Source organism: Lynx canadensis, chromosome D2 (genome assembly GCF_007474595.2).
Source record: "Lynx canadensis isolate LIC74 chromosome D2, mLynCan4.pri.v2, whole genome shotgun sequence".
Lineage (NCBI taxonomy): Eukaryota > Metazoa > Chordata > Mammalia > Carnivora > Felidae > Lynx > Lynx canadensis.
The window spans coordinates 30,324,236-30,345,632 of NC_044313.2; the positions used below are offsets into that span (position 1 = coordinate 30,324,236).

The window sequence follows — 21,397 nt, forward strand, 5'->3', positions numbered from 1 at the left end:
GAGACCTAGTGTCCACGAAATACTCAATAAATCTAAAGGGACCAGGGCAAAGGAGTGGACCTGTTACTCCAGACACCACACCATCCGGAGCTCCCTTGAACTGAGCGCCCCTCTCCCTCGCTGGCCGCGCCCCACCAAGGGAGTCTAGTGGTCCCTATGACAGTGAGGCACTCCCTTGTGAAGGATACTGTGCTCTGGGCACTGACACCTCCCGCGACTCACTAAATGGGGGAATTCTGGGGGGCAGGCATGTCACTCGGCTTTGCAGAGGAGGAAACTGCGCCTGGGACAGGGGCTCCCGAGGCCACAGGCACCCCCAGGCAAACGCAGCGCGCTGGTGCCGCGCCACCGGTCTCTCGCGGGGACTCTGATCCTCCCACAGTCTCTCCTGCTGCAGCGCGCCAGCTTCCTCCAGGGGAAACAGTTGAGCCCTCCCGGCCCCCCGCCCCGCTGCCCCCTGCAATTTCATGACCCCAGGACTTCCCGGGCCAGAGGCGTGTGAACGCCCGCTGCGCGCTGGCTCGCGGCCCGGCGGGGGGCGGGGGGCGCAGGGCCAAGGGGCCGACAGGGCCGGGCTCCCGCGTCGACAGGGCCGCCCGGGGGCGGGGCCTGTGGGGCCTCCTCCGCGGGCGGCCGGGTGGGGGGCGCCCGCGGGCAGCAGCCGGATAAAAAGGCCCCAGGGCGCCCAGGGAGGCCCGTAAGCGCTGCTCGGCCGCGGAGTCCGGCCCCAGCCCCAGCCCCAGCTCGACCGTCCGTGCTCCAGCTGGTGAGCCCCCCCCCCCCCCGTTCCCCCACCCTGCGCCTGGCCCCTGGCCCCGGGTCTGTCTCTTGCCGTCCTGTCTGTCCCACTTCTGTCTCTCTGTGGGGCTTCAAGCTTCTGAGGGTTCCTGAAGGCTGGGGTCTGGGAGGGATAGGGGTCCCATGGACAGTTGGCCTAGTCCCCTGGTAGCTCACCAACCTGCTTCCAGTGGAAGTGACCAAATTAGGGAGCTTGGCCCAAGGCCCGCCCGGGGTGGTGCGCCCTGGCCTGGGGTGCTTGCGTGTCTTGTTTGTGAACACGCTGAGTGTAACCATTTCTCTGCCCTCTCACCCAGGAAGGAGGCAGGGGAAGGGGCAAGGTGGGTTCCCATGTCATTCCTGTGACTTGGGGGACAAAGAGGCAGGGTGGAGCAAATCTCTTCAACTAAATAAACCAGAGCTGGCTATGCTAGGGGGTGGGGAGGCAGAGGATGAGGGTGGGCAGAGGGCTTTGACTGCCACACGCCCTGGGCCTGGATGGTAGAGCTCAGAGCCATTTGCTGGCACTGCTTCAGGTCACCGTAATCAGTGATCCCAGGGAGGGACCCCATCCCCAAAAGCCAGAGAGAAGGGCTTCAAGTGACCCTGAGGCTGGTGCCCATGAGGGCAGCACCCACCCCATGCTCTCTCCAGAACACCCTTGAGCATTTCCAGCCCATCCTAGAGGGGCCAGGTCAGGCCAGGTGCCAGAGTCCCCTGGTAGCACCTGGAGCAGGTGCCTTTCCGCTTCAAGCTTCAAGCTGGCAAGGTCCTGGATCTGTCACTTGGTTGCACTCAGTGCTGGCACCAACCCCAGTGCCCTCACACCACGGCTGGGCCATCAATCAGCCAGCACCAGGGTGGAATTTCATTCATCTCCCTGCCTCCCTTCCTCCTTCCCCTCCTCCTCCGGCATCCATCTCTCTGGTGGCTGAGAGCCTGGCTTCTGGAGCCTGGCTTCCTGGGTTTGAATCCCAGCTGAGCAAGTTATTTAGCTTCTCTGGGCCTCAGCTTCGCATCTATAAAGTAGAGACAAGTATTCCATGGATAGTTTTAAATGTACTCTAATAATTAATTATTATTATTAACCTCGCGCCACCACTACCACCGCCTTCCTACCCTGTGCCCTTCTCCTTCGCTTGCGAAAAGAACTGCCACTTTTGAGGCTGTTTCCTTCTCTGAGGGAGGCTTCCCAGCCTGGTCGTGTTCCCTATGCTGGGCACTGGAGGAAGAGTTCCGGGGAGACACTGTGGAGGCTGGCTGTGGAGATAGGGAGCAAACACCTAGAGTGCTAGGAAGGTGAGGGCCCGGGAGGGCTCCATGGAGGGGCAGCATTTGAGCTGGGTGTTGGAACTGAACAATCAGGGACAGAGGAAAGGGTATTCCAAATAGAAGGGGCAGTGAGAGCAGAGGCTTGGGATGTGGAAGCAGAGAATGGAAGCGTATGTTTGGAGAATGGTGAGAAGGCAAGTTTGGGGTGAGCAGAAACTACAGGGGGCCCTGCAGTGGCGGGAAGGCTGGGAGGAGGGACTCTCAGTTCCTGCTTCGGCCCCATCTACCCCCCTGGGAGCTCTCCTGGCAGCAAGCCTCACCCCACCCCCATCCCTGGGTCCTGCAGCAGAAACCTGTCCCCGCCTCCAGGCAGGCCCCTTGGTGAGGAGGGAGCCTACCGGCCCTGGACTATGCTCAGCCTCCAGTAAGCTCTCCATGGTGCTGTGGGACATCAGCCACAAGCCACACAGCAGACCTGCCTGGCCCACCCATTGGCCCATCACTAGTGGGACCCCTGGTGCTACACCCTCATTTTATAGGTGTTGCATCTGAGTCCCAGAGAGAGGGAAGCCCCTAACTCAAGTCACATAGCCATTTGGTGGCAGAGTGAGGGCTCCCAGGGGATGGGGGCAAGGGCAGGGGGCGGGGTCATCTCTCAGGTCCACCCCAGTGGGTCCTAACAGCTGGAGGGCCCTGAACCCAGTCCTTCTCACCCTCTCACCACCTGTGGAAGGTCCCTACCCACAGTGACTTGGTTTTGGCTCAGTCCCTAGCTGTCCACCTCCTCCTTAGGGGTGCTCAGAGGAGGCAATGGCACACCCCAAGCAGCAGAGAGCAGGCTGCTCATGGTGACAGTGGGTCGGGAGCCCCACAGGCCCCAGAGTGAGGAGTCACATGAAGAAAACAGTGTTTAAGTCTGGAAAGGAAGTGCAGGAGGGATCCCGGTGGGAAGAGACTTAGTGGTGAAGATGGAGAGGAGATAATACCCCGCCTCAGGGAGGGGAGCAAGGAGAACCTGGGCTCCGAGGGAAAAGGGGCACATCTGGAGAATGTCACAAAGAAGGGTACCGGGAACTTGCTGATGACTTAGTGTGTAGCCTCCATTCCTTTATCCAAGAGGGGCTGCGACCAAGCCAGACCAATGGTTCTATAGTGGCTGTTACAGTTACTGTTGATAATAGTTACCTGTCAATAGAGAGCTTCTCTTCTGAGGGTTTAACATGTATTTATCATTCATTTAATCTGTACAAGGTAGGTGCTATTTACGATCCCCATTTTACAGAAGGTGCTATTTACGAGGTAGGTGCTATTTACGATCCCCATTTTACAGAAGCAAAACTGTGGCACTGAGAAATTAAATCACTTGCCCGAGACGACCCAGAAACTAATTGTTGGAAGTGGAATGTGAACCCAGGTGGTCTGACTCCTGGTCTGTACGTGTACACGCTGTGCAGTGTCATCCATGCGGCCGTGATATTTCCTGGTGTCACCTACATACATAGCTGGCACTTATCTGGGCACTGGGGGCACCGTCCCCACGGAGCATCCTTCCTGAGCCCATCTAGTACACTCCTAGGAGCCCCCTCCACCCAGCTCTGGGCTCACCAAAGCAGGAGGATCAGTGGCTGAAGGGGGAGGGGTTGTGTGCAGGAAGGAGCAAGGGCTGACTCCCAGCCAGACTACCAGTCTGTAGGGACAGGAGTGGCGCGGGCCCTGTGAGGCCCTCCCTGCTGAGACTGACCGGCTATGCAGTCTCCTAGTGGCAGCGGTGGCCGTGGAAGAGGGGGTCTCCCCAGAACGAGCTCTCTCAAGACTCAAGCACTGAACAGGGAGTCAAGGACCCAACGTTCTCCACCCTGTTCCAGGCCAGCCTCAACTCCTCACCAGCTGCAGAGCCTGGCGGTGGAGGAGCCTCAGCACTGGTGGCTGTGGACACTCAGGCAGCCCTAACCAGCTCTACGCTTTCCCCTTTGCTCCTCCCCTACCCTGTTCCCGGGACCCAGGCTGCTAATGTATGAGGGGGAGGCCAGCCCTTAACCTCAGCCCCCTCTAGGGACCCAAAGAGCACCTGATGTGACTACAGGAACCCTGTCTCTGGTGTGTGCTCACTGCCTCAAACCCTCCCGTGGCCCTTCACTTCCTACAGAATGAAGAGGAACCCTCTCGTGGTGCCCAAGGCCCTTGCTTATCTGGCCCCAGCCTGTGCCTCCACTCTTGCCCCCTCCAGGCCTCCAATACTACAGTACCGGGGAAAGAGAGGACGCTTTCTGCTCTTGCCCTCTTTCCTCTTTTACCCCCTCTTCTGTCTACCTGCAATACCCCTTTCCCCACAGAGGGAGAACTCTTATTCAGCCAACAAGGCCCTGATTAAGTATCCCCTCTCTGAGAGCCTTCCCTGCTTCCCCTTCTCTGAGCTTCATGAGAGCAGGGCGTAAGTGTTTGATGTCTTCTCTTCTGTGTCCTGGCATCTGGCCTAATAATTGGCCTGAGGCAAGTATTCCAAAAATGTTTGTTGAATCAGTGAATCACGTGTCTAGATGGACCCAGAGCTTGAGGATATCATAGACTATTTTAGCTAGAGGAAGTATTAGACAATTTTTGGCTTAGTTTTGTCACTTTAGTAATAAGGAATTAGGACCTGGAGAATTTGAGACACCTGCTCAAGCCATACAGCAAATGAGTGGTAGAGGCCTGGATCCCCCTCACATGACTGTTTCCCCTCTAGCATTCCATGTGCCTTCCATGGTGAGGGTGGCCAGGGTGCAAGAGTCGTGCCCCTGGGGTAGCTATTCTGGACCTGAGGGCACCCTGGGGACTCCCCTATGACTCAAAGGGTAGGCCACCCCTTCTACCAACATATAGGACTGTATCGAGAACAGCTAGTTACTGAGTGCTGTGTGGTAGGTTTGTGCCAAGCACTTTACCTACAGTGTTTAACACTCTCAACACTGAGACAAGGATTATTATCCCCACTTTACAGATGAGGAAATTGAGACTCAGTAAGGTTAAACTTCCTCAAGGTCACATGGACAGTGAACAGTGGGTTTAGACCAAGTTGCCTAATATCAGAGCCCAGACTCCACCGATGCCACAACACACACATGTACATATGCGCACACACACTTGGAGGGGCCCTGCCGTCTTTTGTCCCTGACAGCCAGCAGAAGAGGCCTAGGTCAGGGGTAGAGGTGGTGATCACTGTCAGGGGTAGAGGTGGTGATCACTGTCACGTTTACTCATTCCTCAGGTGCCTTGGCCCCAGCTGCCCTTGAAGTCACCACGATGTGGTCCCTACCAGCTGCCCTCTCCCTGCTCATGCTGCTCCTGCTCCTGCTCCAGGCCCCTCCTTGCAGGCTACAGTCACTGGGCACCCCGAAGCTACGGCTGGTGGGCCCAGGGAGCAGGCCAGAGGAGGGCCGCCTGGAGGTGCTGTACCAGGGCCAGTGGGGCACTGTGTGTGACGATGACTTCGCTCTCCAGGAGGCCACGGTGGCCTGCCGCCAACTGGGCTTTGAAACAGCCTTGACCTGGGCCCACAGTGCCAAGTATGGCCAAGGGGAGGGTGAGTGCCTGGTGCTGCCCAGCAGGAAGACAAGGAGATGATAGTGGGTTTCTCTCAAAGGCTGAGCATCCTGAGGCTTCAACAGACTCCTGCCCATCCTTTAATACCCAGCTCAAATGACCTCGCCCATGAGGTATTTCCTGAGTGCCTGGCTGCACGAGACCCTTGCTCCGACCCTCCCACTCTCACCTACAGTGAGGTCACCACCACCACCACCCTACTCCATTCTTACAGAGTGATTGGCACACAGTAGGTGCTCAGCAAATGTTGTTGAGTGAACAAATGGATGGATGAATGGGTGGACAGATCTAATCACTAAACCTACCTGGCATTTTCCAAAAACAGATTCTACAGGACCTGCTGCCAAAAGGAGGCAGCAAGTAGGGTTGTAGATACCAAGATCCCAGGAGAACCAACTCCCCTCCCCCACTTCTACTCAGGCTCTGGAAGAAGACAGTTGATAACTGTGGGGTCCTATGAAGGAGGCACAACCCGTGACTTGCTTCTCTGTCCCTAAGCATCACCCGTCTCCTGCCCACAGGACCCATCTGGCTGGACAATGTGCGCTGTATGGGCACAGAGAGCTCCCTGGACCAGTGCATGTCCAATGGCTGGGGTGTCAGTGACTGCAGTCACTCGGAGGACATTGGGGTGGTGTGTCACCCCCAGCGCCAGCGTGGCTATCTTTCTGAGAGGGTCTCCAATGCCCTTGGACCCCAGGTGAGGAGGCTGTTCAGGCCCTGGCTGGAGCCAAGTGTTGGGTCACGGGACGGGTGATGAACCTGGAGGAAGAAGGAAGGGAAAAGCAGCAGAGTGGGCTGACAAGCGTCCCTGGAGCCCCACGTCATGTTGGCGGCCCAGAACAGGTGCATAGACAGAGAGCCCAGCTTACAGCAGGGCAGGCTGGGGGTTCAGGCTGGGCCTGTTGGGGATCGCTGAAGCTACTCCCCACAAGGGAGGCAGCAGGGGTGAGGGGCTGCCTCACACACAAGGCCCGGCCACAATTGCTGCCTCTTCCCGGCACAAACAACCTCGAGCTAAAAACAGCTCAAGCCAAACAACAGGAGCAGGCAGGGCAGGTCCTGGCTCCTACCCTCCAACTGCCAGGCAGCCCCAGTGTAAGGACAGCTGGCCCTGGCCCACAAATGCAGCAGGCCAGGGTGGGGTGGTCCCCATGGTCTGAGTCACCCCAGGGCCAGGGCAGGGGTCCCATGGGCCAAAGATCCTGCTGGGAGTCTCAAACAGCTGGTCCATGCCCATCCTCAGCTCTCCCCAGGGTAACACAGAGAAGGCCCCTCTGTGCCCAGCGGAAGCCTCCCAAACTCCAAGGGGCCTGACCCTGATCCCAGGGGGAGCACAGACCTGCCTGGTTCTCTCTGGAGTTGAGGAGAGGACCGTAGATAAACCAAGGTTCTCTTGTGCTATGTGGCTTCGACAGATGACCTCATCTCTGGGCCTCTGTTTCCTGGTCTGTCCATTGAGAGCCTGGATGGAGTGATCTCTAAGTGCTCTGAGCCCCGGCTCTCCCATGTGAAGACCTTGTAGCAGGCTCAGTGGGCGCAGAAATCCTGGGGCCCACAGTGACTCTGTACCCTGCAGGGCCGGCGGCTGGAGGAGGTGCGGCTCAAGCCCATTCTCGCCAGCACCAAGCGGCATAGCCTGGTGACCGAGGGAGCAGTGGAGGTGAGGTACGAGGGACATTGGCGGCAGGTGTGTGACCAGGGCTGGACCAGGAACAACAGCAAGGTGGTGTGTGGGATGCTGGGCTTCCCCAGCGAGGCACCTGTCAACAGTCACTACTACAGGTAGGAGGACAGTTGGACGGAGAGCTGCGGGGTTCAGGGGGCTGTGGGGCAGTGGCCGAGTGCGTGCACCCATGTGTGAGCATATGTGTGTGCGTCTGTGCATGAGTGAGACACGTATGAGTACGTGTGCGTGACTGTGACATGTGGGACCTTGCAGAGTTCAGGGAGTTGGGCAGGGTGGCGTCTGTGGCAGGACATGGCCGTGGGTGTGGGGCTGGGAGGGAAACAGTCCCAGCTGGACTTCTGGGCCTCTCAGAATAATGAGAGGGAGTGTGAGGATGAACTTGGAGACCCTGGGAAGAACCTCGAAACAGAAAAACACTCTACTTGCTAATCATATGAAAAGAATTGACCGTAGTACAGAAAGCTTCCCAGATGAAAACAACTGAACGCAAACCTGTGTCCCTGCTTAAAAACTGGGCTTGACTGAAGATACTTACGGTGGTGCCCACAAGTACACACAGCCTGAGCTCTGGTCTCCGCTCTGCCAACTCCACGCTGTGGGCCCTCTGTAGGGCCCCCGGGGCCTCGATGAGCCAATCCGCAGGGAATTTCCTCCACTCTGATCTGAGCCAGGCTTTGACTGCTTTGCGTGTGAGCAGGACATGGGGTGGGGCAGCATTTGGGAGAGGAAACATAAAAATACTCTGTCAAAAACGTGACAGAACTGTCACAAGATTGCATCAGCCTCTAAATGGTACCAGCTCTGTGCTAGTGAAAACTAGATGTGTTTCTCGTCAAGGGCAAAAGCCCCCACCCTGCATCCGAGTGGTCGCCCCCTTGCACACCCCCAGTTGGTTTGGTGGCTCTGTCCTGTGTCTCTGTCTTACCTGGGCCCGCTCCCAAAGACCAGGCGCGCGTGGCTCCGTCCCTGGGGATGACTGGGATGAGGGCCCCTGACTCCCTACTGCCTGGTAATTGCACCTCTGGGCCTGGCTGACTGGCCCAGCACCCATGAGGAGGAGGGCAGCCCTGATTATAGCCTCTGAGTGGGCAGCCCCCACCACCAAGGTCTCCAGCTTGCACCCGCCCCCCAGGACCTCTCCCCTTTTCTCAGGGCGCTCCCTCAAGACTCCCCTTCATCTGCATGTGGGGAGAGGGCGAGCTGGGGGCTGCCCACCTCAGGGGCGGTCCAGTGCCGAAGAAACCCCCGTTGGGGACTAGTCGAGGTACCTTGCTGGGTCCCGCTTTTCTCCCTGGGAAATGGAGATCATCGGTGTCTGCGCAGAGACCCCGTGCCAGGGCTCAAGCTCAGCATTGACATAATGCGGCCAAGTTTACAGACAGAGTTCCAGTGCAAACTCAAGAACAGTTCTGAGGAGCCAGGGCCCAGGGGGTCTCCTGCACCCACTCCATCCCCACCTGTTTTCTCCCACCTAGGAAAGTCTGGAATTTGAAGATGAAGGACCCCAAGTCTAGGTGAGGAGCAGCATCCTTAGGGGAGGGTGCAGAGGGGTGTGGCATGAAGGGGAGGGCGTGTCCCTTTCCTCCGCAGTGCCTTGGCCTCCCTGACTCCTGAGCTCCCTCAACCCCTCCCCACCCTCAGTCTCCCTTGTCTTCCAGGCTGAAGAGCCTGACACAGAAGAATTCCTTCTGGATCCACCAGGTCAACTGCCTGGGGACAGAGCCCCACATGGCCAACTGCCAGGTGCAGGTGGCTCCGGCACGGGGCAAGCTGCGGCCAGCCTGCCCGGGTGGCATGCACGCTGTGGTCAGCTGTGTGGCAGGGCCCCGCTTCCGCCCTGCGAAGGCAAAGCCTGGGCGCAAGGAATCCTGGGCAGAGGTGGGTTGGGCTGGGTCTGAGCAGGAACCGGTGGGGAGGGGCTCTCCAGGACAGGCTGGAGGGGAGGGGAGGGGAGGGGAGGGGAGGGGAGGCCCGCCCCCACCGAGGAGGCATTGGTGCAGACTGGGAGGAGGACACAGCATGGTAGAAACTTGGGATTTATTTAAAAGGAACCATTTATATCCCGACCATAAATGGAAAGCTGACATCACTTGTCATGAATAGAAGGCAACCATAAAAACAGTAATTACATCGTAGCTAACACCCATTTGAGGCCCGAAGGTATTGAACCTGAGCCTGGCCCTTTGTTATAAAAAGCAACGCCTAAGTGCCGGTGAGGTGTTACAGACATGGCGGCCCCACAGTGGGATGGCCTCCTCCATGAAACAGGAGGGACCGGAGGAGTAACTTCCCCACTGTGTGAGTCAGCTTAATTAATGCCATGCCCCTGCGCAGCTCTCAAATCATCTCATACACCCCTTTGGCAAGCATCGATCTAGTTCAGCCCCAAAGAACAGGGAAGAAGCCAGGGCTGGACAAAAGGAAGGAACACCCTCCCCGCCCCCCCCCCCCCCCCCCCCAGAGATCAGGAAGGCTTGAGAAGCCCAAGAACCCCAACTCCTATGGTTGCCTTGTTACTACTACCGCCAGTGTGGTGGTTCTTTGTCATGAAGAAAGAGCACTTGAGAAAACTGGCTTATTGGAGGTAATATCTCTGAGCTGTCAGAGGTGGGACTGGAACTCCCTGTCATGGGCTCACCCAGCTTGAAGGGGCCTGGCCCAGGCCCCCTGCCATGGCTCAGCCCCTGCCTGCTGCCCCCTCCTCAGCCTGCCCTGAAGCAAGTTTTCTCACAGCAGGAGCCGAAGGTGCGCCTCCGCTCTGGGGCCCAGGTGGGTGAAGGCCGGGTGGAGGTGCTCAGGAACCACCAGTGGGGTACCGTCTGTGACCACGGATGGAACCTCATCTCCGCCAGCATTGTGTGTCGTCAGCTTGGCTTTGGCTCTGCTCGGGAGGCCCTCTTTGGGGCGCAGCTGGGCCAAGGTAGGTGAGGAGGCCTGGGGTGGGCAGGAGGATTTGGATGTGCCGTGGCTCCATCCCTTGGTGTCCAGGGCCCAGGACAGGAAGGTCTCCCTGTCTATGGAGGGGAAACCAAGGTGTGGGGTTACAGAGATGGGGCCTTGCACAGCACCTCTCCCTCTCCCCCGTAGGACTGGGGCCCATCCACCTGAGTGAGGTGCGCTGCAGGGGGTATGAGCGGACCCTCAGTGACTGCCCCTCCCTGGAAGGGTCCCAGAATGGTTGTCAACATGAGAATGATGCCGCCGTCAGGTGCAACATCCCTAACATGGGCTTCCAGAATCAGGTGAGCTCAGACTTGGGCATGACCTCAGGCTGGGGGGCTGGGAAGCCCTGAGAGAGAGCCCCAGGATACATCAAACCAGTGGGCACTTTCTCAGAGCCAGTCTGTAAAGCCCTCTCCTTGAAGTCCCCTGGCCTGGCCCACATCCCCTCAGAGATGTCCAATGGTGGCGGGCACCCTTGAGGCAGATACGTTGTCCCACCACAGCCTCTCAGGCCCCCCGTGAGGCTGCGAACGAAGGTGGCTAGGACAGAGGGCCGCAGGACTATCAGTGCTGGGAGAGGCACTGGCAAGGCTGCGTGGGAAGGTCAGAGTTCAAGGGCCCTGCAGACGTGGATGGTGGACAAGTCGCTCACTCGTGTCTCTGATCATGGCTTTCTTCTGTAAATTGGGGTTAATTATCTCACAGGGTTATTGTGAATGGGACAATAGATATGAAAGCCCTTTGCCATTGGCAAAGCCATCATTAATGGTAGAATTTCAGGTAAGAGGAGCACAAAAACCAGAGCAGGTGAGGCACCTGGAGTCAGGTGTCCCTTGTGGGCAGGGACATCAGACACTAGCAAAACGTCCCCAAGGAACAGAGGAGATGAACCCAGAGGAGTGTCGTGCCCAGGGCTGCACAGCGAGCTAGGCCGGGCAGATCCAGGCTGGCTGTCCTGAGCCCTCTCCTCCCGAGGCCACTGTACTCCTCACACACCTGTGACCCTTGCAGGTGCGCCTGGCCGGTGGGCGCAGCCCTGAGGAGGGTGTGGTGGAGGTGCAGGTAGAGGTGAACGGAGTCCAGCGCTGGGGGGCCGTGTGCAGCGATCACTGGGGGCTCAGCGAAGCCATGGTGGCCTGCCGACAACTCGGCCTGGGTTTTGCCAGCCACGCGATCAAGGTAGGTTCCTGTTGTGCTTCCCAACGTCCTGTGCTACAAGTGCTAACCCTTCTTGCATTCATTCAGTGATGAATTTTTGAGTGAAACTGGGGGGCCGATAGAATGCTGGGCACCAGGGACAGTGTGGAGAACAAGACGTGGCCCCTGCTTCATGGGACAGTCAGTAAAGTGAGGAAGGCAGTCACCGGAAAACATTCACATAACAGACACATACTTTTGTATGTTGTCTGTAGGAAAGATGACTGGAAGTTACCGGGAGAAGGTGGGGTGGGGATAAACAGCCCACGCAGAGACCCTGTGGCCCATGGAGGCTTGCCCCCATTGGGGAAATCAGGGACCAGGGCCGGAGTGGGGCTATCAAGGGCCAGTGGTGTGGTATGTGAGGGAGGTGGCAGGCAAACCGTGAAGTCTGCAGTGCACGTTTCTCGAAAATCTCTTCTGTGCTGTGTGGCACACGGTTGGGGTGGAGATCAGCATGGATACAGGAAACCTAACATGGCAATAGCCCAGCCGAGAAGTCACACTGGTGTGGCCCAGGCTAGTGGCCGTCCTGGGGGAAATTCAGAGAGATTCGAGAGGCACCAAGGAAAGAAAATCACGAGGCCGGGGCGCGGCTGCGATGCTACCTCGTCCTCCATTGGGCACGCCTGGCCGGTGGGGCTGCCGGGTATTCCTCACTTAGAGAACTGGGGCCAACCCTACCCACAGCCGTCCGCCCAGGGCGACACGAGGCACAGTTGGAGAAACGGGGCAGGCCACCTGAGTGGGACAGGGGACAGGGCCCCCTCTCCAATAGCTAAGGGCAGCCCTGTGGAACAGGGTGGGGGCAAGGCCAGTGGCGGAAGAATCTTCCTGCCTCAGTGCAACGGAAGAAACTTCTGCTCTTGGAGGGGCGCACAGTAGCAGGGAGCGTCCCATCCCTGAAGACTTCTGAGCCGAGGCCGGACACAGCTGGGCAGGGGTGGTCCGACAGGGCTCTAGAGCACGAGCATCAGAGGAGAGGCTTCCAAAGCACCCCTCGGCCTGAACCAGGGGCTGCTGGCTGTTTTCTCAGGACACCTGGTACTGGCAGGGGACGCCGGGGGCCGGAGAGGTGGTGATGAGTGGTGTGCGCTGCTCAGGCACAGAGCTTGCCCTGCAGCAGTGCTCGCGGCACGGGCCGGTGCACTGCTCCCACGGCACGGGGCGCTTCTCGGCCGGAGTTTCCTGCACAGACAGTGAGTAAAGTCTACAGCGCCGGTGGGACAGTTTGGTGAGCCCGCACCTCCCATTCTCGGGGAGGGCCCGAGAGCTGGTCCCAGCCCCAACCCTGGAAGGGTGGGGGGTAGGAGGGCGGGACTTGGAGCACCGGCTCTGCCATTACCGGCTGTGTGTGGCCAAGTCCCCTGTCACGTGAGGATCCAGCCCTGCCCTGCCCAGCTCGTGGAGTTATTGTGAGGATTAAAACAGAGAATATGAGAAAACCCCAGGATACCCAACAGTGATTTTCAATTTTCCTGTCGTGACCGTTAAAAAAAAAATGAAACAGGATAGAAAACGAGAGAATGTGTCACACTTAGTAAGGGCAGTCATCCTGGGATTATGTACGTGTGCGCTGGGCCACGGCGTAAAATGTATTTCGTAGTGCAGCTTGTAATAAGAAGAGTCTGAAAGCTGTTGTACGGGGAATGCAACTGTGAGGAGCGTGCACGGCCTAAGGCTCTGCTGTGTGTCCTCCCCCGGAGCAGTGGGGTTGGCCCAACAGGCCCAAGCCTGTTCTGAGGCATCGGTCCACCCCCCACACCCAGATTCTCGGGGCGGCAGCGTCTGTTTGACATCTGCCAACCAGGCCGATGCCAAGATAACTGTGGCCAGTCCAAAGGCTCAAGCTGGCACCAACACGTGCAACTACTTGACTTTCTTCCCGGCCAAACTTGCATGCCAAGACAGCCTTGACCTTTGTCAGTGAGCCCTGGGGCTTCCTCTCTGTCCAGTGCACCCTCGCCTGCAATCATGTGGCACCAGAGTGGGCCATCCCGGCACTAAGGCTCACAGCACGTTGGGGGCCTGCTTCCCAGTATCTCCCCATCTTGGGAACCCTGCACCCCCTCCCTGGTCTACTGCCTGATGAATGCTTTGGACACTTCACAACAGCTGAGCACAGACAGGTGGCCTGCTGCCTGTGGGACCATCCCTATCTCTCCTCCGTGGTTTTTCTCACTCCTTTTTTCCCTTTACCCTCTCTCCTTCTCGGTCTCTCTGAAAGCTCTCCTTCTTTCCCTCAGGAGCACGAGGGTCTGTCAGTGGGCATAGCCTGGCTTTCTCCAAAACACACCACAGGAATTTCAGGAGCATTTAGTGACAGTACAGGCATCATCTGGCAACCCAGCCAGTTCCTGCTGTCACCCTCCGTCCCCCCCCCCCCCCCCCCCCACTGAAATAAACCAGCAGCCCGGTCTCACCAGCCTCAGCACCTAGGCTCCGCCAGGGGAAGCCTCTACCAAAAATCTAAACTGTAACCCAGCTTTTGCAAGAGCAAGCATTGAGAATGAGCAACTTTTCTCTCTTGATGTTATATGGTAAAAGCTGCAGCTCTCCACATTTCTGTACAGGGAACATGTGGTTTCCAAGGGCGGGGGGTGGGGTAGGTAAGAGCCCCTGTGACAGGAAGGGAACAGGAGAGGCACTGAGCAGCCTTTCCAGCAACAGGGACTTTTATGCACAGAGAAGCACCAGAAATGTCCACGATGCCTCCGAGGAGAGAGCACGGGATGGCCTGGTATGAATAGCCAGGATAGCAATCCTGTTAGAACAGGAGCTCTGGAGGAGGCACAGGCCTAGAACTTCAGCGGAATGGACCAGAATGGCAGAGCTCAGGAGCAGGCCCAGAGATGAACCTTTCTGACCCTCCCTGCCAGTTCCTTGAAGGAACTGAGACCCAGAGGGAGTGACTGAGCTGAGGACGCCAAGCTGGAGGCAGCGGGGCTGAGGAGGGACTGTGAGCCAGGCTACACAAAGGCCCCCGGGAGCTGAGAAGCACCTGACAAAAGAAAGACTAGCTTACATCCACTGCGTGCTTACCCGACAATGACCTAAGCACATTCCAGGTACTGGCACGATTGGCGTTATTATTATCCCTCTCTCATGGATGAGCAAGATGAGAGACAAAAGGTGAAGCAAGTCACAGAGCTACTTAATGGTGCAGTCAGAAATTAAGCAGGATTTGAACCCAGGCAGCCTGGCTCCAAAGCCATCATGCTTAACAGTGACACTGTACCTGCTTCCCAGGCCAAGGCAATAGATCGTTCCTCTATTGCTAGAACTCCCCAGTCTTAACTCCTAAACCTCCCTACTCTTCTGGGTAGAGCTCCACTTTTCTGGTAGCTCCTCCAAGAGCTTGGTTTGGGGGCATGCCTGTCTCCCTATGCCCAAGAGCAAATTGGCCGCCTTCCTACCTTTTGCACGGCGTTGTGCCTCCTGTGGCCCCAGGTGCTCCGGACCTTGTGATGAATGCCCAGCTGGTGCAGGAGACGGCTTACTTGGAGGACCGCCCGCTCAGCCAGCTGTACTGTGCCCACGAAGAGAACTGCCTGTCCCAGTCTGCCGACCTCATGGACTGGCCCTACGGGCACCGGCGCCTCTTGCGCTTCTCCTCACAGATCTACAACCTGGGCCGGGCTGACTTCCGTCCCAAGACAGGTCGCCACAGCTGGATTTGGCACCAGTGCCACAGGTTAGCGCCTGCTCCTGCCTTGGCTCTGGAGGGACAAAAAGCAGAGTCCAGGAACCAAACCAGTCTGGTCTTTCCCTGACCCCACTCACTTTCCCGGAGGGGTGTGCGCTCTGGGTTAAGAGCCTTCCTTCCTAGACACCTTACTGGCTTCGCCTCCAGGAGCCACTAGGGAGCCCCAGGAGCATCGACTGGCCCTGCCAGCCGGTCACTCCCTTGCCTGTCCTGGATGTACCCCAGTTGATGGCGCTCAAAGGGTGCGTTTCCCCAGGAACGGCCAGGGGAGCAGTCATTGCCGGCTGAGCTGGTCTCTGTTGGAATATTGGATAATTTCTCTACGTTGGACTTTGGGCCTTGTCTTTGAAAACCACATTAAGGTGGGGACTCCTAGGAACCTGGAGACCCAAAATAGACATCCCATCCAGGATGCTAGCTCTGCAGAAAAAGTTTGCTGGTTTCTGCTACAGCAGAGCAAGGCCCCCAAAGAAAAGTGTGAACACTGTACTAAAAGGAGACAATGGGCATTCTTTCCTGTCAGGAGTCTCCAGCCCACACAGGACAGACGATGCCTGTAACAAAGGCAGAATGGAAAAATGGTATTTTCTTGTTCAGGACACAGCAGGGTGGGGAAAGCTGAGTGGAAGGGGCAGCGACTTTGGGACTTGGCCTTGCTGAGATAATGAGCACCTTTCTCTGCAGCATGAACACAGTTGTCATTAGAACTGGATTGGAAACAATGGTAGCAATTTGGTCCCAGGCTCACAGGGAGGAGAGTGAGCCCCGCTCCTCAGCGGCTGGGCTCCTAGGCTGGTCCCTCGAAGTGTCCCTTCCTGCCGCCTCCGATCAGGCCTGGTAGCCAGGCACCAGCCTCCCGGAGGCTACCAGGGCAGCACTTACCCCCCTCACCTGGGTTAACGCCCTAGAGGGTGGGGGCAGCTGTGCCTTGCTGCCTGGTGGGGATGACGGGAAAGTAGACCCTGGGTCCCACTAATCTTGGATTGGAAAGGGAGAAGGGCACTGACCTGCCAGCTCCTCCAGAGAGGACCCTCTCCTCTTGTTCTCAAGCTCACAGCTCTTTCCCTTCCGCAGGCACTACCACAGCATTGAGGTCTTCACCCACTATGACCTACTCACTCTCAATGGCTCCAAGGTGGCTGAGGGGCACAAGGCCAGCTTCTGCCTGGAGGACACAAATTGCCCCACAGGTATATGGTTTCCTGTCAGCATCTCCTCCTTGTGTTCTACTCCTCAGCCCCTTCAGGGTGAGGCTCCCTTCTGCCCTCAGATGAAGCCACCTCAGACACCTGGAGACTCTGGCCTGGCAACAGTCAGCACTCCAGGCAATTCAGAAAGATCGGTTTCTTACCTTCTGACATCTTAGGTGGAAGGTCCACTGCCTCTGCATTCCCAACGCACTTCGTACCACTTCGAAATACTTAACACTATTTTGGATAGTAGTTGCAGGGCTATTTCACTTGGGCTAAGTTCTTTGAGGGCACAGATCGTCAGATTCCTACTTGCATACCCACAGTTCCCAGCCCTTAAGGACAGCATGGCAAACCCTGGCTCTTCAAAGGGTTGGACGATGTATCCTTAGCATGTAGGGCTGGAACCTTCCAACCGTATTTCCTAGGCCAACAGCCAACAGGAATTTCCACTAGAGCATCCAAAGAAATAATCTGCCATAGATGGAGGTTTGCTAGAGCTGGGTTCTTGGTTAGTAGGAAATCTGGCTCTGATAGTCATGCAAGTTATGTAACGGAATCGCAGGTCCCTAATCTGATTCCACTTGAATGGTACGAATGGCGTGAGGATTAAACAGTAACTTGAGCAGAATGCTTGGTCCTGAGCACCTACCACTGCCTCACTAACCGTCAGCGCCATTCCTCACAGGACTGCAGAAGCGCTATGCGTGTGCCAACTTTGGGGAGCAGGGAGTGACTGTCGGCTGCTGGGACACCTACCGGCATGACATTGATTGCCAGTGGGTGGACATCACAGATGTGGGCCCTGGGAATTATATCTTCCAGGTAAGGGGGTTTGGGGACTCCCCACAGGAGCTCCATTTCCTGCACGTATTCCAGAAGTTTCCTGAGGTCAAATGAAGGAAGAGAGTCTCACAAATAGGGCCTCCGACAGGCCTGGCACTTGAAGGAGCTCTGCTATGGGGAAAGAACACTGAATGAGGATCCAGAGGATCCTAGGTTTGAGTCTTGATTTAATGGACAATGTCAAATAGGAACAAGAGTGCCGGCCTTCTGGGTGACTGTAAGGACGGATGAAGTGAAGAACAGAAATACCCTTTGTGAGATGACAGGAAATATAAAGGATTATTCCAGCCACTGCCAACTTCAGAAGCCACATCACCTGCTTTCAACTGTCCCCCTCTCACTCCAGGTGGTTGTGAACCCCAAATACGAGGTGGCAGAGTCTGATTTCTCTAACAACATGATGCGGTGCCGCTGCAAGTATGACGGGCACCGGGTCTGGCTGCACAACTGCCACACAGGTAAGTGCGAGCCTGTGTGGGGCCGGTATCTGTGGGCTCAGGGAGCCGGGGGAGGCTGTGTGCATGTCTGTGTGTGACTGGACTGGGCGTGCAGAAGGTCAGGGATGGAACAGAGAGGAGTTTCCTTTGATGTCTTCCCAGGTAAATTTCTAGATCCAGCTGGTCCCACCGGCAGCCTCACCCAGTAACTACTTCTGTGTCCCTCTTTGTCCTTAAGGTGGCGTGGATTATAAACTCCGTCCCCCATCTATCCGGAGGTCTTTTCTCTTACTTCAAGTCAAGATTTCTCTTTGCCAGGCCCGTTATTGTTCACTCCCCCATTCACATGGTCTTTCTTAGCTGTCCCCACCTTAAGCTGAATGCCTCACGGGCAAAAGTGGAAGTCCGCCAGCTGGGTTGCTGTCCCCAGCTGTGAGCACAGCACAGGCCACAGGGAACAGGGCTCAGCACACTTGCAGGTTTGGTAGAATTGGACAGAGGAAGATGCAATGATTCAGTGGGGGACAGAGTGAGGAGGTGGTTGCTCCCCTGGTCTGTAAAGGAAAGTAGCAATCCATCTTCAAGTTATGAAATACCTATATTTGCTATGGGGTGTTTGCATTCACACCTTTGCACATATGGGGTAAGGTGGGGCAAGACTGGTTTATTCAGTCAGCAAACATTTAAGACCCACTTCTGTGTTGAACACTATGCCAGGCACTAGGAAAATAAATAGAAGTAAAACGTGGAGCTCAGTGGTGAACAGGGTAAGCAGGCATGCAAATGGATAACCCTAATACGGAGTACTCCAAATCAGTATGAACCAATGCTGAGCAAGCATGGAGAGAAAGCACCGACCTGGGGGTGAACAAGTTTTCCCAGAGAAAGTGACATTTGAGCTGGGTTTCAAAAGGAGGGGCAGAAGTCAGGGAAGAAAGGAAGAACTGGAGAAAGAGCATAGGATTTGGCCTCATTGGATTTGGGGACAAGGCTTCATTGGGATCTAAATCCAAGTCCAGGGGCGCCTGAGTGGCTCAGTCGGTTGAGCGCCCGACTTTGGCTCAGGTCATGATCTCGCGGTTTGTGAGTTCAAGCCCTGCGTCGGGCTCTGTGCTGACAGCTCAGAGCCTGGAGCCTGCTTCAAATTCTGTGCCCCCCCCCCACCCCTGCTTGTGCTCTGTCTCTTTCAAAACTGAATAAACATTAAAAAAATTAAGTCTAAGTCCACCACTTTCTGTAGAGCTGTAAGACTGAAGGAAAATCTCAACCACAAAAACGTTTTCTTTGTTTTAAAATGGAGCTATATACTTCAAACCCGCTAAAGCTCTTTGCGGGCAGGGTTATGATGGTTCTTGCTAAGAGAACGACTATCCTGTGGGCTTCTGGGAACCACTGACAAATTTCAGTCAAGGGGAGCAAAAAGATCAGATTTATGTTTTCAAAAGGTGAGTCTAGCAACAGATGGAAGACAGTAAGAGGAAATAGTCCAAGTATTTGAAATTGTGTGACTGGGTCGATTTTGCTGCCATTAAAGGAGACAGGGACGTGAGAGACATCGGAACTGGAACCTCAGACTGCACAGTGGAGAGCAGGCTGCTGAGGGTCCAGGCGGTAAGGGAGGAAAGAAAAATAGTGCTGTTCTGGCCACTGTGAGGGTCCCTGTAGAAAGCGAGGGCAAACCAGGTAAGAGTACAAAGGTATTTCATGAAAGGACTATTTATATAGTGTGTGAATAGGACGAAAGAATTAGATGTGAATAGGACTAAGGAAATGAGAGGATAGCAACAGTGGAAAACTGTTAACACCTTTTGGCTTGAAGGGGCACCAGAAGGAGCCAGGAGAAAGCTCGAGCTTGGGGTCAGGGGGAGCTGATGAGGCCATCACCACAGAACAGAGAAGAAATACCCCAGCCTCTCCCACCTGCCATCTGCTGATCTCCTGCTCTTGCTCCCCACTGACCTAAATCAGAGATCAGAGGCTCAGGGGACCAGGGTGAGGCAGTTTCCAGGGGCCAATTCTGTAGAGCACAAAAAAATACAAAAAGGGTAGAGAAGGAATCTGGGGATGGAGGACGGGCAAAAAAGAATAACCAGCACAACCCTTTCCACTCAGTAGCCTATTCTTTCTTATGTCCATGAAAGTACACGTCATGGTCTCTTTCTACAAAATGGACTGGTGTTTGTGCCCATGAGTGACCTAATGTAAAGGGTGAGCAGGGCAGAAGGTGTGTGTGTGTGTGTGAGTGAGTGAGTGAGTGAGTGAGTGAAGCTGTTAGGGAGGGGATGAGAGCACGGTAGGGTTGGCTACTTACCTGTTCTTCTTCGGTCCACAGGAGATTCTTACCGAGCTAATGCAGAGCTCTCCCTGGAGCAGGAGCAGCGTCTCAGGAACAACCTCATTTGAGGCCATCACTGCACACTTCCGGCTGCTGCCCACACACCAGATACCTCAGCTTATTGGAGCCATGCCCTTCACAGAGCCCTAACTCAGAAGGAAAGGGGCCAGTGCCAAGTGGCACCAAGAACTGCTCAGGAAGCCCTTTGATGGCAAGATCATCAAACGAAATGGTACTGCTCCCTCAGGATGACTCTGGGCCTGTCCCATAAAGGCCTTTGGTCTACGGTCTGTGGCCTCTAGGCTTTGTTCAGATGAGCTGCTCTTCCACAAGGAGACCCCATCTTTCCCGGATCTTGCCCCAGTGTTCTTGGCTCAAGAGCAATCAGTTCCTTAGAGATGGGCTGTGACCCAACCCCCCATTTAAACGGTGCTTTGCAAAAGTCTTGGAGTAGAGGACGAAGGACAGAAATACACAGGAGGCAGGACTAGCTCTGCTAGAAGCTCAAAGCAACACAACTTGTGTCAAAGTCACAACTGGCAGCGAAGTTGATGAATTGAGTCCCTTGTTTGATCTGCGCTCATTTAGAACTCACCTGTCATTCTAAGAGTCTGCTCTAGTGCCTTTAGCTTTATCCTACTGCACATATGGGTGTTTCTAATATCCTGGAAGCTTAGGCCTCAGGCATCCCCTTATCTCCTGATGGGCCAACACCACCAATTACTGAGTGCTTGAGAAGGGGCAGGACTTGCAGAAGTGGCCAGATAGGGTCTTCCTACAGAGCAGCAAGAGAAGTCCAAGCAGAAAGGCTGCTGCGATAACATGGACCCCGGCCCCTGCCAGGGCATCTGCCAAGGAGAAAATATGCCATACACCTGGCAGGCAATCCAATCTCCCTCAAGATCACTGTGCATCTCAGGACTTGCCTCAATTTCAGGTCTCAACCAAGTTTCTGGAGTGAACTTTGCATGGAATAAGTTAGATACACGTTAAGAGATGATCCTTACAGGTCTGATGCCCTAGTGCCAATAAAGGTTGCTCAGTATGGACAGCTACAAAGACAAGACTGGCTATATAGCTCTTTGGGGTCCCCAGCCCATGAAATCTAACCTTTTCCACTCTTGCTGAGCTGGTGACTAGTACATGTGGGGCACACATACTACTCACAACAGTCCCACCACACTTCTCTGAAATAAGCCTTTGATGTTAGCAGACTATAGTCTGCTTCCCAATTCTCTCCCCAGGCTCAGGGCTGAAACGTGGGCTGGAAAGGTTAAGGGACAAAAGGGAGGAGGCAAGAAGGAAAAGCCCAAGGACCGTAAACTTTTACAACTGAGGCTGCAAAGCTGAAATGAACAGTAGCAGATGGGGCAGATTTACAACAGTACACCCCTCCCCACAGCATGTGAGCTATCCCCTCCC

The 21,397-nt window shown here is 55.9% G+C and overlaps 1 protein-coding gene across 2 annotated transcripts; it reads left to right on the plus strand.

Moving 5' to 3' along the window:
- Window positions 1-685: 685 nt before the first annotated feature.
- LOXL4 (lysyl oxidase like 4) lies at window positions 686-21,039 on the plus strand. 2 transcript variants are annotated; one of them, XM_030334005.1, is made up of 15 exons: window positions 686-766; window positions 5,297-5,611; window positions 6,153-6,331; window positions 7,211-7,416; window positions 8,797-8,835; window positions 8,980-9,199; window positions 10,055-10,241; window positions 10,409-10,563; window positions 11,276-11,443; window positions 12,498-12,660; window positions 14,912-15,155; window positions 16,242-16,357; window positions 17,046-17,182; window positions 17,550-17,661; window positions 19,973-21,039. In XM_030334005.1, exons 2-15 carry the CDS (start codon window positions 5,332-5,334, stop codon window positions 20,041-20,043), a joined length of 2,277 nt encoding a protein of 758 aa, XP_030189865.1. In that variant the 5' UTR covers window positions 686-766; window positions 5,297-5,331; the 3' UTR covers window positions 20,044-21,039. The 2 variants fall into 2 exon arrangements, with proteins under 2 accessions (XP_030189865.1, XP_030189866.1); XM_030334006.1 differs by having other exon boundaries at window positions 10,058-10,241.
- Window positions 21,040-21,397: the final 358 nt, after the last annotated feature.